We start from the raw sequence: 15534 nt of genomic DNA, 5'->3' as shown, positions 1-15534 counted from the left end.
AGACAGAGACAGAGACAGAGACAGAGACAGAGACAGAGACAGAGACAGAGAGATGTGCAGGGAGGGAGGGAGGGGATGGGGACAGAGACAAACAGACAGACAGACAAAGACAGACAGAAACAGAGACAGAGACTGGCCCTTATTATGACTGAACATCACATATTGAATTATAACTTTCTTTTCTCCTGGTACTAACAAAAACAGCCCAGAAAACAGAGGCAATCACCTTCACACCGCGGCTTACGGGGCCAGGTGGAGTGGTCCCTGAGAGGGGCCATCTAGACCTCATGCTGGAAAGAATGTTTAACTTCTCTAGAATGAAGGGGTTTTGTAATGTGATGGAAGACCACAGTAAAATAAATAAATAAAAATCTATTAAAAAGTAGTATTTTAATAGTATTATTTATTTCCCCTTATTACATAGTACAATGAACTTGAAAAGTGTACCTGAAGTGTATTTCAGGACACTGACTTGAGGGCACATTGGTTACTAGCAGAGCTCAATGGTGGCGGAATAGATGGACAAAGTATTGGCTTCGGAAAATAACTGGTTGGGTGAAACTGAGCTCTTCCTTGAAAGAACGGGTAAATTCCCTGGGGACTGATGTCCAGGAGAAAGTCACAAAGATTAGAAAAGCAAGGTGATGGCAGGGTGGAGTCTTCATAAGTGAGAAGAGAAACAGACAAGAAAACACAGACATACTAACTTTATTCCTGCAGAGAAACTAACAACCGGAAAGAAGAGGCCATCAATGTTGAAGTTCTCAAACATCCCTTGAACAGGTTGTCCATTAATTCGAAAGGAGATGCTCGGGGCACTTAGATCTAAGCAGCAACTGATGACGTCATCCGTTCTCAACAGGTGCTGATTTGGTGAGCTTACAGTGCGCGCGATACAGCCTGTTAGGGGACAACAGCAGGAAAGCTGGTACTTCTTCATCACAGAGAACCATCTTCAAAGAGAACCAAAGTCAAAGAATTAAATAGCCAGTGAAAAACCAAAGAACAATTTAGTTCGTCAGAGAGAACTAAATCTTGAGTGGAGAACTAATGTCACATGCTAAATTCTTGGTAAGAAGGAAAAAAAAAAAAAAGCCTTTTCCAGAAGCCAAGATGCCTCATTAGAACATGGTCTTTCTTATATAGAAAAATTTCTGCAGGTAGACAGATGGCATTTGATGCAGAAATTATCTTAAGAGTACATATTATAATGATGTCAGAGGAAATTTTCCAGGAAAAGATCTGACTTAAAATAGTCACCTTATTACTTATATAACCAAGAGAAATTATTTGACTTCTCTGAACCTTAATTTCTTGGAACACCAAATACCCTCACCAGCTAGAAGCACTACACTGATTAAATTAATAGTTTCAAAGGAGCACAGTCTAAGACACAGCAGGTACTGTAGGTCAGGTTCTTTTTTCAAATCCAAAGTCCCTTCTGTTCTATAAATGCAAAACAAAACTACACAAGCATAATGAGAGCAGAATCTGTGATAATTCATTTTTGCAGTATATTACATTGCGGAATAAACAATTACATGCCAACTCATTTGTTCTTGTTACATAATTTATTTCACACAAGGACTTGGTTGTCTTCTTAAGTATGGATACAGCCAAGGACATGAAAATAACTATTGGTAAGTGTCTCTTCTTGCCCAGGCCAACCATTGGCCAAAACCCATTCCGCCTGTATCAGAACCCCTTTCCCAACCAGTCACAGAAGCATCTGTTTCTCACAGCACACTAGAAGAAAGGAAGGCAAAGTTCTCCCAAATCCATATGCTGAGAAACACACGCATATCCCTTGATTCCAGCAAACACAAAGGAAATTCCATTATATAAGCTTTGTATTTTTATAACATTTCTTTTAATTTCTAAAAGTTTTACCAAAAACATATGTGAACAAGATTTTTTTTTTGGTACTGGAAATCAATTTCAGGACCTTGCACTTGCCAGGCAAGTGTTGAGCCACTGAGCTATATCCCTGGCCCCAAAGAACATATTTGAAATACCAATTTCTGAGAATATTGCCTTTTTAAAATATGGACTATTTAAATTATTTTCTATTTAAATAAGAACTATGGATATTTAAATCTGCAAGCTACAAAAGTCAGTAACAAATGGCTCTTCTAGAATTCCCTGAATATAAGTCCAAGCTTTCTCAAAAACCATGTAAATGCAATGCAGTTTATGAGAAAGAAGTTTCTTTGTTTCTATCAAACTTTGTGACTAATAAAATTGTTACTATGTTAGTTATTATTATAGTAAAAACATATTTACTATGAGCCAAATATATTGTTCAGTTTGATATTCCTATATTAATGCTAATAATTGTCTAATAGTTACAACTGTAAACTGTTTTAAAATCTTTGAAACAAATAGAAAAGACCACCAGTGAGCAAACTGAGGCCCACAGTTTCAGTGACATTCACAATGCTGAAGCCATGAAGTAGCATTTTCAGACTGTGTTGATAAAACCAGTACCCAGCTCACGTGAGAACTGTGTTTCAGTTCTCTGCATGGGCAGAAAGGGGGTAAGTGCTGCTTGATTCCCAGATCCTAGGTGAGGGCCCCACGCCATCCTTCCTATGCTGCTCTTCATTCCTCTGTGCTCCTAGACTCCTACTCACATCCATACAAGCACCAAGAGTTTTCACATTTGTATACCTTTTAAACATCTGGAAGATCCAAACAGTAACCCTGCACAACATTTAAATTACAGAGAATAAATGGAGACACAGCTCCAAAGTTTTGCTTCTGAACCAAGTCTTGGTGCCAAGGAACCTCTCCATCCACCAAATACAAAATATTCAGTAGCTAAAATGTGTTCTCTCAGAGAAGTCATAAATATTTGACACTTTAAATTATCTATCAACAGGGAGAAAAGAAATAGAAAAATCCTAAGAAGCTAAACTAAATGACTATGAATTCAGCCTTGATAACTCAGACTCCAATGACTTGGCTTTGTTGTCTCTGAACTAAAACTTAGCAAGTATGTAACAGATCCCTGCTGACTGGAGATACCAGACTTTTCAATTGAAGCATGATATAGTGCACAATTTCTTGTCATTTCTAAAAAAAGAAACAAGTATTTGCTTTTGACAATAAAGTTTCAAGAGAATTTTTTCCTGAAATTCGAAAGTTTACCTACCAATACTTCCTGTGACAGTCCTATAGATTCCCTAAAATATTTGAATCTTGTTGTTCTATTTAAAAGATAGTTTATAATAAAAAGCACATTGAACCAAACTCAATTCCATAAGTACTAGATTATTTTACTATAGTGAAAGGAAAAGCATCAAACTGAATGTAAAATCAAACAAGTAAAATGTGGTACACAGCCAAAATTCTTCAAAACAATTCAGAATTATCTCGTCAGAGTAATGAGCTATGCTTTTCCCCCTAATAACTTGTCTAATGGCAAAACAAGTTAATAGTGTGGCCATCCTGTGTGCAGCACAGTGCTCCTGCGTACATACAGTCCTAGATACTCTGATGTCTCCCACCACATGCCCTGGCAGGTAGATAAACCACACAAAATACAGGCGAGCTTCCTTTCTTCTAGACAGCAGAGCTTTTGGCACTAGATAAATCCAGGAACTATTATTGTTAAGAGACAACTAGAAAAGACAGTTTACAAATGCATTCCATAAACTCAGATCTAGTTCACTAAATTTTAAGATTTCTTTTTGTAAGCTAGTCTTCCTACCCAGCACTGACAAGTGAACATTACTTGCAACTATTCAATAAAGGTCAGATTTCTGTAATGAGTTGGCGTTCTGTATCGTTCATACACTGAACACTTTGTAAAGTATTTTGAGGTCACACCAGGACTATATTTTAAGTGCCACTTTAAGAACATAATCATGTCTGCAGGCTCCAAACGAACTCTGCTGTTCAAAAATACAAAAGCAAGAGCTATATTTCTAAATAACCATATAATAGGTCCTCATGAATCAGAGAAAAATGTCTCTTTTATATACTTTTAATATACAGTATTCACTTTAACATATACTCAACCATGAGATCTGGGAGATGGTAGTTAATGAACTGCACAATTTTAATCTTCTCAATGCTTTTTTAATGTAATATATGCAGGTATTAATAAAGAAAATATTAAAAAGCATTCTTCTAGTAAAAAACACAATTTCATAACAAAATAACTAGAGAATAACAATAGTTATTACCCTGTGTACCATAATCTTCAAAGAACAGCCAAAAATGTTACTCACAGCAAAATGCATAGATAAAAGGATTCTTATAAGAAAAAAGAGATTATAGCATTTTCCTACTGGTTTCTCTTAGTTCACTGAAAAGAATTTCTACTGTTTTCTACACTCTTCTTGTGTTACTTCATCGTAACTTGACTAATCACACAGGCTTTCACAGATTACTGATGCCTGCCTTTATATTATCTTGAAAGAAACAATTAGTCTCTCTTCTCATTACTTTCCAGGGTTTGTGTTTTGTGTTTTTCAAATTGGAAACTAAGTCTCTGCATATATCAATTAACATAAGTCAGAAACACATCAGATCTTTGTAGTCCATTAACATATTGAAATGCCACTTTTTAACATGTATTGTTCATAAACAACACAGTCCTTTGGAAATGTACTCTGATTGTAATTCTTTTCATTTTTATCTAGTAAAATTTTGCTTTTTACTCAACCCCCTTACTCATTTCCATGTTAAATTTTTGGGCAATCAAATTACCCAAGGAAGCAGCACTGACAGCTGTCAGAACCATATAGCAGGGTCTTTAGAAATTGGTGAGAGAAAAGGCAGAGTGCCTACCTGACCAGAGGTGCAGGCCATCAAATCCGTAGGAGAAGAGGTCATCTCCAACACCATTGCCGCCCCATTCCTCACCGCCCCCAGGGTAGGGCGAGTAGCCTTCAGTGGAAGCCCAGCCCACTCGCAGGTGAGTGGCTTCTGCCGTCACAAATGGCTCGGTATGGTCCACCATGAGTTCATAGTACCATTTCTTATACTGAGCAGACCCTTCACTGACGCCCAGAAAAATATTGGGCCTCATGCTTTGAAGAGATAGGAACAACATGTGAGACAAGGCCACACGTGCCTTTTATCATTCTTATTTCTATCTTGCTACTTTGCATACTACTTGCTCCTCTGGGAAGCCACATATTAAATGCATATTCTCCTCAATCCTACAGAATTATTAACATAGCCACTAAGGTCTACAGAGTGACAACCATTCAATCTCCCAGTATTCACTTTCTGGCTTACTTAGCAATGTCACTCAATGGTCTAATATTATTTTTCTTAACTTTTATGAATTTCCAATATTTTTCTCTTAATTTCTCTTCAGAAAATTTCATATCATCAAAATTAAGCTACAAAATGTGACACTCTGTCCAGCAAGACTGTAGGACTAATGGAGCTTCTGCAAGTCCAGGACATGCAGCCACCATCCTCAACTAAGCTTTGTATCACATAGGACAAGAAGCGGAAGCCCCAAAGAGCCAGTGAGGCTGGTTGCTCATTGTGAAGAGAAGGATTTTAGCAAATTCTATTCCATGTTAAGTTTTATTCCATCTTAAAAGGAAATTTATACTCTTTGGTATCCCAGGAATTAGTGGACATCTCAGGAAATGATATTCTTTAACATTAGATCTGATATATAAAGAACCACAGAGATCTGAAATCAAACCTGTTTAAAAAACATGACATAGACATATACATTTTATTTATTATACATTTGTATGTAAAATAAGATAGAGCAGCAAATTATCCTGGATATCTGTCAGATGCAATATACCAAAACTACTTCTATCACACATACAAAACATTTTGTTAACTGTAAACTCATGGTTTTTTTTTATTTATTTACTTATGGGTGAAGATAAGAAAACTGTGCAGTGTGGTGGTTAAGAGCTAAGTACGGAGTTAGGCCTTAAATCCATTTCTAGCTCCATAAAATGTAGGAGCGTCAGTGCCCAGTTAAGTACACACACACACACACACACACACACACACACACCCCACATATACAAACACACACAAGGAGTACAAGTGATGTGTAAAGCACCCAGCATGGTAGCTGGCACGTTATACTCAATGAATGTTAGCTGAAGATGTTGTTTTAGTGGCTATTTGGAACTTACTAAATTTTAAACCTATTATTCTGTGTGTGTCTGTGTGTGTGTATGTGTGTGGTATCAGGGATTGAAAAGACCTCCTATTTTTTAATCATAGTGGGCTGGGAAGATAGCTCAGTAGAATACATGCTTGCCTGGCAAGTTCAAGGGCTTGAGTTCAACCCCAAGTTCCGAAAAAAAAAAAATTGCATATAGTGGACACCTCTATTCTGAAGGACAGTGTTTTTAGTTATACACAAAGACATATAGTAGAACTACATACAGCTGTATCTCTGTAATTGTCACTCTACTATTAAAGATATCAAAAATAATTCATCTATGTATCAATGAAACAAAGACTCTTATACATGTGTTTGTGAAAAATGATACAATATTTCATCTATTGTTATTATCCTATTTCGTTGGCGCAAAAAATACTTCAATTATTCACTGGGGGAATACATACAAGAGCCTGCTAAATGATTGGACTATGTGTGGTGTTGTCTACAGAGTCAGACTTAGAGCTCCTTTGCTATGCGATCTAGTTAGGACATTGTCCATCTGAATTTACCTGCTAACATGGTTCACAAGACGGGTCTGCAACAAAAGGTCTCGTCCTGGCAGGAGATTGTCACAAATGAGATGCTGGTTAGATCTGACAGCAACCCCATGGCAGACACAGAGTGAACACAAGACATCCAGAACCTGAAATGAGAAATGGCTTCCAGGAGATTCCAACTCATCCTTTAAATTCAAGCATCAGTAGTATTTGTTGTGCAGCGCCCCACTGCCTCCAGGTCTATCTGACCCAGTCATCTGAATATAACAGTGTGTGTGTCACTGATCCCCCAACTTTCCTTCGCACACAAATTCTTCCACCAAAACTATGGATGAAAACTAAACTATATTACTCAATCAAAACTAACATAAAAGGGGGGGAACTAACATAAAAGATCACTCATGAACAATTCAGCACATTTTTAAACATTCATCTTTTTCCCCCCATAATTTTATTGAGAAACAAATAGCAATGAGAAAGTCTCAAATCAAATTGGTAAGACAGTTTCAATAATTAACACATTGCATATTCTCTTCCTAGTGGTGAACAATCATCTTATTTTGACATATTTTAAATTTTACATACATAAAAGTCATAAAGGTTGCATATATTTTGAGGATCAAATGTAGTGCTTCAATACATGTGTATGATGTATAATGTTTAAATCAAGGCAAGAGCAAATATTATTTTGTTATTTAAAACATTTTCTAGCTATTTTTCTTCACACCATATAGTGAAACATAAATATATTGTCGATATATTTTAACTGCATCTAGAATTAATCCATGGAAATAAGAGTTTACTTACTTTGTGGTTTCTCCCATGCTTATCTAAGAGTGAGATAATGGATTTAATATGTCCTTCTTTAATAATATTTAGAGCTTCTGGACTCTCCACTAACACACAGTGTAGAACTTCAAGAATACCTAAAAATGAAGGAGATCTGTGTGACTTATCAGTTTGCAAGACAAGTGTCTGTTTTCCATTCAGCGACTGTTCACACGCTGGGGATAACACCCAGCAGCAGGGCACTTCCTAGCATATGAAAAGCCATGGGCTCCATTTGACAGAACTGCTAGAAAATGAAAACATAACAAACTAAAATAATGGAAGCAGGAAAGTATTTTAAGGCAATGATTAAGTTCTCCTGGTGTATTTTTACTGTTATTTTTTACTATAGAACATGGGGCTATTTTGTAAAGACAGTTTGATGGTGTGTTCCTTGTAGTCATTTACAGTCTAAGGCTGCCCGGTCTAAGGTCCCCTCCCCACAGGAAAGGCAGAGCTACCTGGCTGCTATGACCTGAATGTTTGTCTCCCAAAAAATGTCATGTGGAAGCTCTAGTTCAGAGTTGAGGTACTGGGAAGAAGGCCTTTGGGAGGTGGTGAGTCGAGGAGTGTAGATACCATTTGAACATGATTAGTGCCATTTTCAAGGCTCTATAAAGCCAAAGGCAGCTAGTTTGTCCCTTCCACCATCGGAGCATGATCTTCCGATGAGAAGAAAAAGGGACTCTCACCCAATACAAAATGTTAGACTTTGGAGTCTTCAGAACAGGGAGTAACAAATTTCTTTGTTTATAAGCTACCCAGCTATGGTATTTTATTAAAACATATTGAATTGATTGATATATTAATCTAGAAAAAGTTAGCCAATCCCTGCTATAAATTTAACCAGTAAAAATGAAAAACCAAGAAGAAAAAACAGTGAATTTTCTTGGCAAATAAATATACATTAAGGCGCACAGTGTGATGAAAGGGAATATACCAATTAAGATTTAAAACTAGACTTTGTAAATAAACAACATATATCACAAAATACAACAGTATTAATTTGAGAATAAATTCATGATTTTTCTCATATTTATTCTAGGCTTTCACAATTTGGTTGTTTAATTCTAAAACTTTTTTCAATTCTACCTGGTCAGATCTAACAAATAAACATTTAGTTTAAAAGATCTGCTTTTTCCAATTCTACAAGCTCTGACAATAAAAGGTGAAAGAAAACTTATATTTTCAACTGTTAGAATAAATTTAAAATTTTTCTATTAAAAAAAAAAGTAAAAATCTTCAGTGGAATAAGTGCTTCCCTGGCAAGCACAAGAGCCTGAGTTCAATCCCCAGTTCCACCAAAAAAAAAAAAAATACACCAAAGCACATAATAGTCAAGATTCCAGAAATTCAACACAAGGGCTGAATATCAAAAAAAAAAAAAAAAGGAAAACAAATCAGAATCACCAAAGAAATCAACCTCAAAAGAAAAAGACTAGACTATATTAAATGAATATTTAAATTATGCTGACATTTATTTGAACCTTTGGGTCATAAATGAGATGCATAAGCAGTGCCTAATAAAGATTATAATGGCTACAGTAGACTACAAATGATTTGATCACTAAACAGTAAATATATTAAACAAAACCTAGGAATGGCCATAGTTCATAAAGTTTATTGCTACATGCTCAAATGAAAATTAAAAGACTTGTAGACTCTAACAGTATCACTAGAATAGAGGTGTTATAGCCATGATACAAAAGACAAGCAAAAACCCTCAAAAATTAGTAAAGCAAAGGAATTGGCTTTTGCAATAAATCATAAATTAGTTCATTTTTAATAGCACATAAATGTACAATATATAATGTAAATATTTAAGCACAGATACAAAATTAGATAAACGTTGTGGTTGCAACTATGAAAAGGTATCACTTTTATAAAATGTATTATTAATTCAGAAAAGACTCACAGTTAATGCATTTAAAAATTAGTCCTAATTATTGCTGGATTAATATGCTTCTCTTTCACTGCTTCATAAATTCTATGAACTGAATAATTCATAACGTTTCCAATTAGAAATGTACATTAGAAGAATAATACAATAGAAGCAATGTTGATCTCCATTTTATTGCTGTCACTAAATCTCTATACTTACTCATACTAGTTCAAGACTCAGTTTTCCTGGCAACAAATAGGCACACGTGGACACCTGCCTTCCGCCCTAGGCTCCAGGTGAAATCTATACAAATTAAAAGCTCTAGAAGCGGAGCTGGTGAGATAGTTCAGCAGACTAAAATGCCTGCTTAGGCGCGCTTAGGCACTGGGGAGGCTGAAAACAGGAGGATCACTATGAGTGCGAGCTGCTGTGTAGTGAGACCCTGTAACAACCAAATACATTTTTTTAAAGCCCTAGAAGGTTCACCCTCACTGGCGAGGCTAAGAGAGTGAGAAGCACAGGGAAGGTCCCCACCTGGGTGCTAATTTTTTTTTATTTATTTTATTTTGTTTTGTTTTATTTTATTGAGAAACAAATATCAATGAGACAGTTTCCAAGCTGATTAATAGGACATTTTCAATAATTAATACATTGTACATTGTTATCTTCTCAGCGGTCATTCACAGCACAAGAAGCAGCCAGGACATCCCGTCCAAACACTACTACTACAAATCCTTCCTCTCGCTGAACCAAGCGAAAGCAGCTGTACATCTATCCTAACTATTCTGTGTATACAAATACAAAATGGTCCTTCTTCTGTATCACCCCTCTCCAGTTCAGTCCTGTCAGAGATGGGTATTCTATTAGTATCTAAATATTATAGGCGCTAGGTGCTAATTAATGTAAGTGAGCTGCTATCTCCTGAAAGAAACACTGGGAAAATGCATAGGTAAAATCTGTAATAAGGAGTCTCCATGGCAGGATCAGAGAAAGTTGCAATCAGAGACCTTGATGTGCAAATTATTCACAAAGCAGGTGTGAGGGGCCAGGGAGATGGATCAGTAGAATAAGTGCTTCCCTGGTAAGCATAAGGGCCTGAGTTCAATCCCTGGTTCTGGAAAAAAAAAAAAAAAAAAAAGCAGGTGGGTTGCCTGTTCTTCACACCTGGATGTAGAAACTCCTTATAGCTTTTTAGTTAAAGCCTGAATTATAGCCCCATAAAGCTTACTAAAGGTTTACAGAAAAACTCTAGGTACTAAAATTTAAACAAAGTGACAAAACAAGGAAGAAAGATTAAAGGAGAGGGAGGTAAATTGGAAAATGACTAAGGAAGAAAAGGAAGACACACCCAGAGGCCAAAGTTAGGCAGGGAGGCGCAGCCAGGCCATGATGCCCTGACTTCCTTGGTGTTTTCAAGGCTCAGTGGGGAGATGCCCAAAGAACAGGTATCATGCTTATTTAGTTGTATTATGTAGTGGTCCCAGCATGGGTTCAAGCTAGTGTCCACTTTTGAGCTCTGGAGGTCTTTGGCGAGTTACCTAACCTCTTGTGCTCCACTGCATATAAACAACGCAGACGATCCCAGTGTGCATAGCACGGACTGCCGGGGTAACACAACACACACAAAGCATGTAGACCAGAGGGCCTGGTTTAGACCTGTGCTATAGAAGCATCTGCTATCGTTATGTTACAGATTCAAGAAATAATATTAAATGAGATGAAATAGAAAGCACAGGGAGGAATTACAAATTGGCTCCCTTATACACAGATTTAAAAATTAGACATGAAAGGTCAAGGGATGCTGAACAGATAACACTTTTCAGATGGAACATCCAGGAAAGAGAGCTACTGGTCATCATGAAGAAATAGAATCAAGACTGTCATAGTAATTAAAATAAGCCATGCTGGTAACTCCTGGTGTAAGTACACCAGTCTATTAGACTTGGATGATAAAAATCATCATCTGCATCACAGAGCGTTTTGCAAACCTGAGACAATGGAGGACCTGAGCTAAAAATGCAGTCAGAGTTTTAAAAACATGTACCAAGGCACAAAGCATTCCCACTCATCAGGAGCTCCTTCCCACAGTATAAACATTATCAGAAAGACAAAAAAAAAAAGATATGGATAGCAAAAGCCACAATTATCACAACAGAGGACATGGTTGGGCCAGTTACATATTGGGGAATAATCAAAAACAGTGTGGGTCTTTTCTGTTGTTTTTCTCTACATAGCAATGGTAAAATTACATGTTAAAGCATAAATCTGTGTGTAGGCTGTGTAGTCCAGACGGTTCCACAAAGGCACGTACCAGTTATTTTTCCCTAATTTAAATTCAATTGCCAATAAAATATAAATCACATATTACATCCTAGTTTTCTTTCTCCCAATGGCAAAAAAGGAAATAGAATTTCTAGCTGGAGGTGATGAGAAATTTAGTTTTCTTTCCCTATGCAAATCAGGTTGAGTTCACTCAGATTAAAGAGGGAGGAAGAAGAGGAGGAAGATTTTTTATCTATATTCTTTTATTTTTTAAAGAGTACAAATAAGAATTAAAAAATTTCAAGCCATACAGATTTTCACTTAGCAAAGTAATATGAATTTCATAGTATTTGTTGTAATACATAGTGTTGTCTTCCAACCAGTTATTCATATTACCAGATATACACAAGTAAAATTGGAAGAAATGTATAAGAAATTAAGAAGAGAAAAAAGTTACACACAACTGAAAAAAGCAGATCAAACAAGTTAAAGTATTAACTGCTTCCTTGCATAGACCAGCAGAAATGCACAGTCCAGTTGTCCAAACCATCCTGCTTGCATACGTAGATAAATCTCTTTCCCCCACTCCCTTTCCTGTTCTTCTCCTCAATTCAGTAACTCCTTCCTTTTGAATAAGTTCATTCCCTTTTGCCGGTGTCTATGGTGTCCTTAGGGGGAGAATTAAATAACTGAATTACAGCACAGTTTAAAATGTATACCATGAATTTGGCATGTCACAATTTGCAATACCACCAAGACAATGAGAATACTCTAAGCATACATCTGAAGTCGAGAAACTATTTGTGTTTCAGGACATAAACTAATTTTTAAAAACATTTTTTGACAAATATCAAAGACAGAAAACAAAAAAAGTAATGTACATTTTGTTTTCAGTCTTTAACAGGGGCTAATTCATGAAATAACTAACAGTCACCATAAGTAGAGTTTCTACCTCTGACTCAAGAGAAGAAAAAATACATTAAATTGATATTAATACTCAAGCACATAATGATTTAAAAATAATTTCCAGAGAAGTAGTCTCAAGCCAAATTGGAAAAACACATAATTTAGTGTACTTTGAGGTTTTTTTATAATGGTTTGAGAATAAAGAAGAAAATAAGCTCATTAAATCTTGAGCTCACATAATGCTAAGGAGAGAAAAATGATTGAGGTTAAGATTGAAATATAATGCACTGTCAAAATTAGGAAAAGGAAGGAAAAATTAATAAAAATGGAAGTTAGGTTATTCCCTATTTATTAATATGTAAAATAATGTGATACAATTACATACAAATATGAACACACAAAAATGATAGATTTACAATATGTTATTGGAATATAAGATGAATGTTAGTCAAATGCTTCCTGGGATAAATCAGCTGAAGCAAAACACAAAAAATAAGCCACAGGATTATAATGTATTATGAAGCCTTAATTAGACTTGTGAAGGTTTGCAGCTTCAATTTAAGGATTCTTGGATAATGAAGGGAACAGTAAAGGACAGGTCAAAGAGGAAAAGGTAGCTTGTGCTAAACCATTAAATAAAGATGTTAGACACAGGGTGCTATACAAATATTTACTTGTGTAAGTTGCTGTATATAAAAAACTAGTACTGAGTATCAGACTTGAAATGGTGTATATTTTAGATGTCACGCTGCTATTGAGGCCCATGACCTTGGAGTGCTCGCTGTCTGTTCTAGTAAGGACTTGGGTGAATGGAGACTTCCTGCCTGTTTAGGCTTCTGGCTCACCAGGGTTTTGTGATGCTGCATGAAAGAGCTGTGCCAAGGAGAAATAAAATCAGCAAAAGGCGGTCAACTAGCACAGATCACAGGTGTTTTGCCTTCTGACCAACCCTGGGGAATACTAGGAAACAAGGAGAAGCTTGGACTCCAGGAATTGTCCAGGAAAATCCCCTTTAGGAGCTGGGGGCTGAAAGGAAACAGTGGCTGCAGCAAGCAGACAAGAGGAAACAGACTTACATTAGAATTCTCTCTCCCTCTGGCCTTAGGACCTGTGCTTGCTTCTGCAAATCTGCCATGCTGTGAGCAGCTAAAGCCACTAGACCAGTGTGGTGGGTCATCAAGACAGTGCAGATGTCCTTCAAGGACAGGAAAATGACGAAAATACGTGTCAGAGGACTACTTCTTTCAAGCAGTCAATGGTCTGAGTACTATTCTCCAAATCCTAATGTGCTGGGTAATTTCAGCCCACTAAGATTGGCTCTGTCAGGCTCCTCTCTGAGGTTTAGTGATTAGCCCTAGCCAATGTTTACTGCCATAATGGTCAATCTGAAAGGTTCTGCCCTGTGGTGACCATGGCTCTCAAGCCAGGGATTCTCTTCTCCTCTTTCCTTAAACAGACCAGAACTAATGCAGATTGACGCCTGACCTTGGGCCCAGTCTGAGCAAGGCCTAGCAGAGCAATGCCTCCTCCCGACACAGCAAGTTTACAAAAGCTGCAGGCAGATATCTGTCAGCTCAAGTACCCTTTTTTGAAACTAGCAGTTAATTGGTAGGATTCTCATACTGACTATAACATGCTGATACCCGTGAACTAAGCAACTTCACTGAAGACAGCAATGTGTAATGGTAGGGTCATGCTTGGAATGCCTGTCATTCTGGTCTTCTAAATACATATTGTTTCTCATGACATACCAATTACTGTCACACTGTCTCTCACATAAATGTTTGTTTAAAAAAAGGGGGGGTAATAAATGAAAACAAGAGACAAGAAAAAAATGTCATAGGACTATCCTGCTACAATGCTGTATATGGTTAGATTTCTAAATTTCTGTGTAAAAATATGTAACTGTTTATTGCTATTTTTTAAATACATTTTTATTTTTTAAATTTTTTTCTTCATAGTCTGTGGGGACTTAAAGTTTAACATATCGATACTTGATGGAAAATACCTGTTCCATGTTATGCCTAAGATGTTTGATATTCAGACAGATAGTGAGGTTAAACTCAGTTGCATATGTTGTAGGGTAATATTAATAAGCTTCTCTTCTGGATGGTTAACAACCTAAGTTCTCAGACCAAAAATTAGAGAAAAAGAAGGGCTGCAAGGACAGCCAACATTTTGGCCCAAGCCTTTCAAGTTCAGTGAAGACTCAGGACATAGGAGAACCTCTACTATAACATCATGTAACTCAATTGTGTCCCAAATTATCTGATCAAGGAGATTATGGGGCCACAGAGGAAAGTGATCAATGATGTAGAGTATGCCTAAGGAGAGTCAGATGGAGAGAAAACATTCTCTCAGGCTTTCACAGAGAGTAAACTGGTCAAGCAATGGCCGTGACTCATCCACATGGCTGACACACACAAAGGATCTACAAATTGCGGTACAGGGTTTCAGGATAAATCCTGAGGGGATTTGACTGACCTTATCAGATACAAAAGTTACATTACTTGTTATATAGGTCTTGCTTTGTCTTGGTCTTGACCATCCAGCAGAGAAGTGTGGGAATGGAGTATAGAGGGTAAAGCCATATTAATATGCTGAGTTGTAAAAGGTTCAAGTCAACAGTTTCTTTTTCCTTTCTTCTTTTTTTTTCTTCTTTTTTGGTGGAACAGGGGATTGAACTCAGGCCCTGGCATTTTCCAAGCAAGTGTTTATTCCAATGAGCCATCCCCCTGGCCAAGTCAACAACTTCTGTCATTGCCAGTCTTACAGAAAACCCACTACTATTATGGACTACTGGACTATATTGGAATATTTTGCTGAATTCAGGCACCTACAATATTTAAATGGCAATGGAATACCCTTCTCTGACAAAACTAAACAAAAAAGGGGGATACAAATGAATGACCATTTTGTATCTGTATGTTCAAAATAGTTAAGATAGATATACAGCTGCATTCTCTTGGATCATTGAATAGAAAGATTTGTTCTAA

General features: G+C 36.8%; 1 protein-coding gene across 6 annotated transcripts in view; it reads right to left on the bottom strand.

The window, feature by feature from the left end:
- The window catches only part of Ryr2 (ryanodine receptor 2), a 681083-nt gene that overhangs the window by 275770 nt on the left and 389779 nt on the right, over window positions 1-15534 (bottom strand). For all 6 annotated transcript variants that reach the window (XM_023700826.1, XM_023700825.1, XM_023700827.1 and 3 more), the window contains exons 18-21: window positions 7468-7586; window positions 6673-6806; window positions 4798-5039; window positions 708-900 (exon numbers count right to left, since the gene is read on the bottom strand). In XM_023700826.1, coding sequence (XP_023556594.1) covers window positions 708-900; window positions 4798-5039; window positions 6673-6806; window positions 7468-7586 — 688 coding nt within the window. The remainder of the gene's footprint in view (window positions 1-707; window positions 901-4797; window positions 5040-6672; window positions 6807-7467; window positions 7587-15534) is intronic.

Source organism: Octodon degus, unplaced genomic scaffold, assembly GCF_000260255.1.
Source record: "Octodon degus isolate 3935 unplaced genomic scaffold, OctDeg1.0 scaffold00127, whole genome shotgun sequence".
Taxonomy (NCBI): Eukaryota; Metazoa; Chordata; class Mammalia; order Rodentia; family Octodontidae; genus Octodon; species Octodon degus.
The sequence above is the reverse complement of the archived record's forward strand: the minus strand, read 5'-3'. Positions and strand labels throughout refer to the sequence as shown.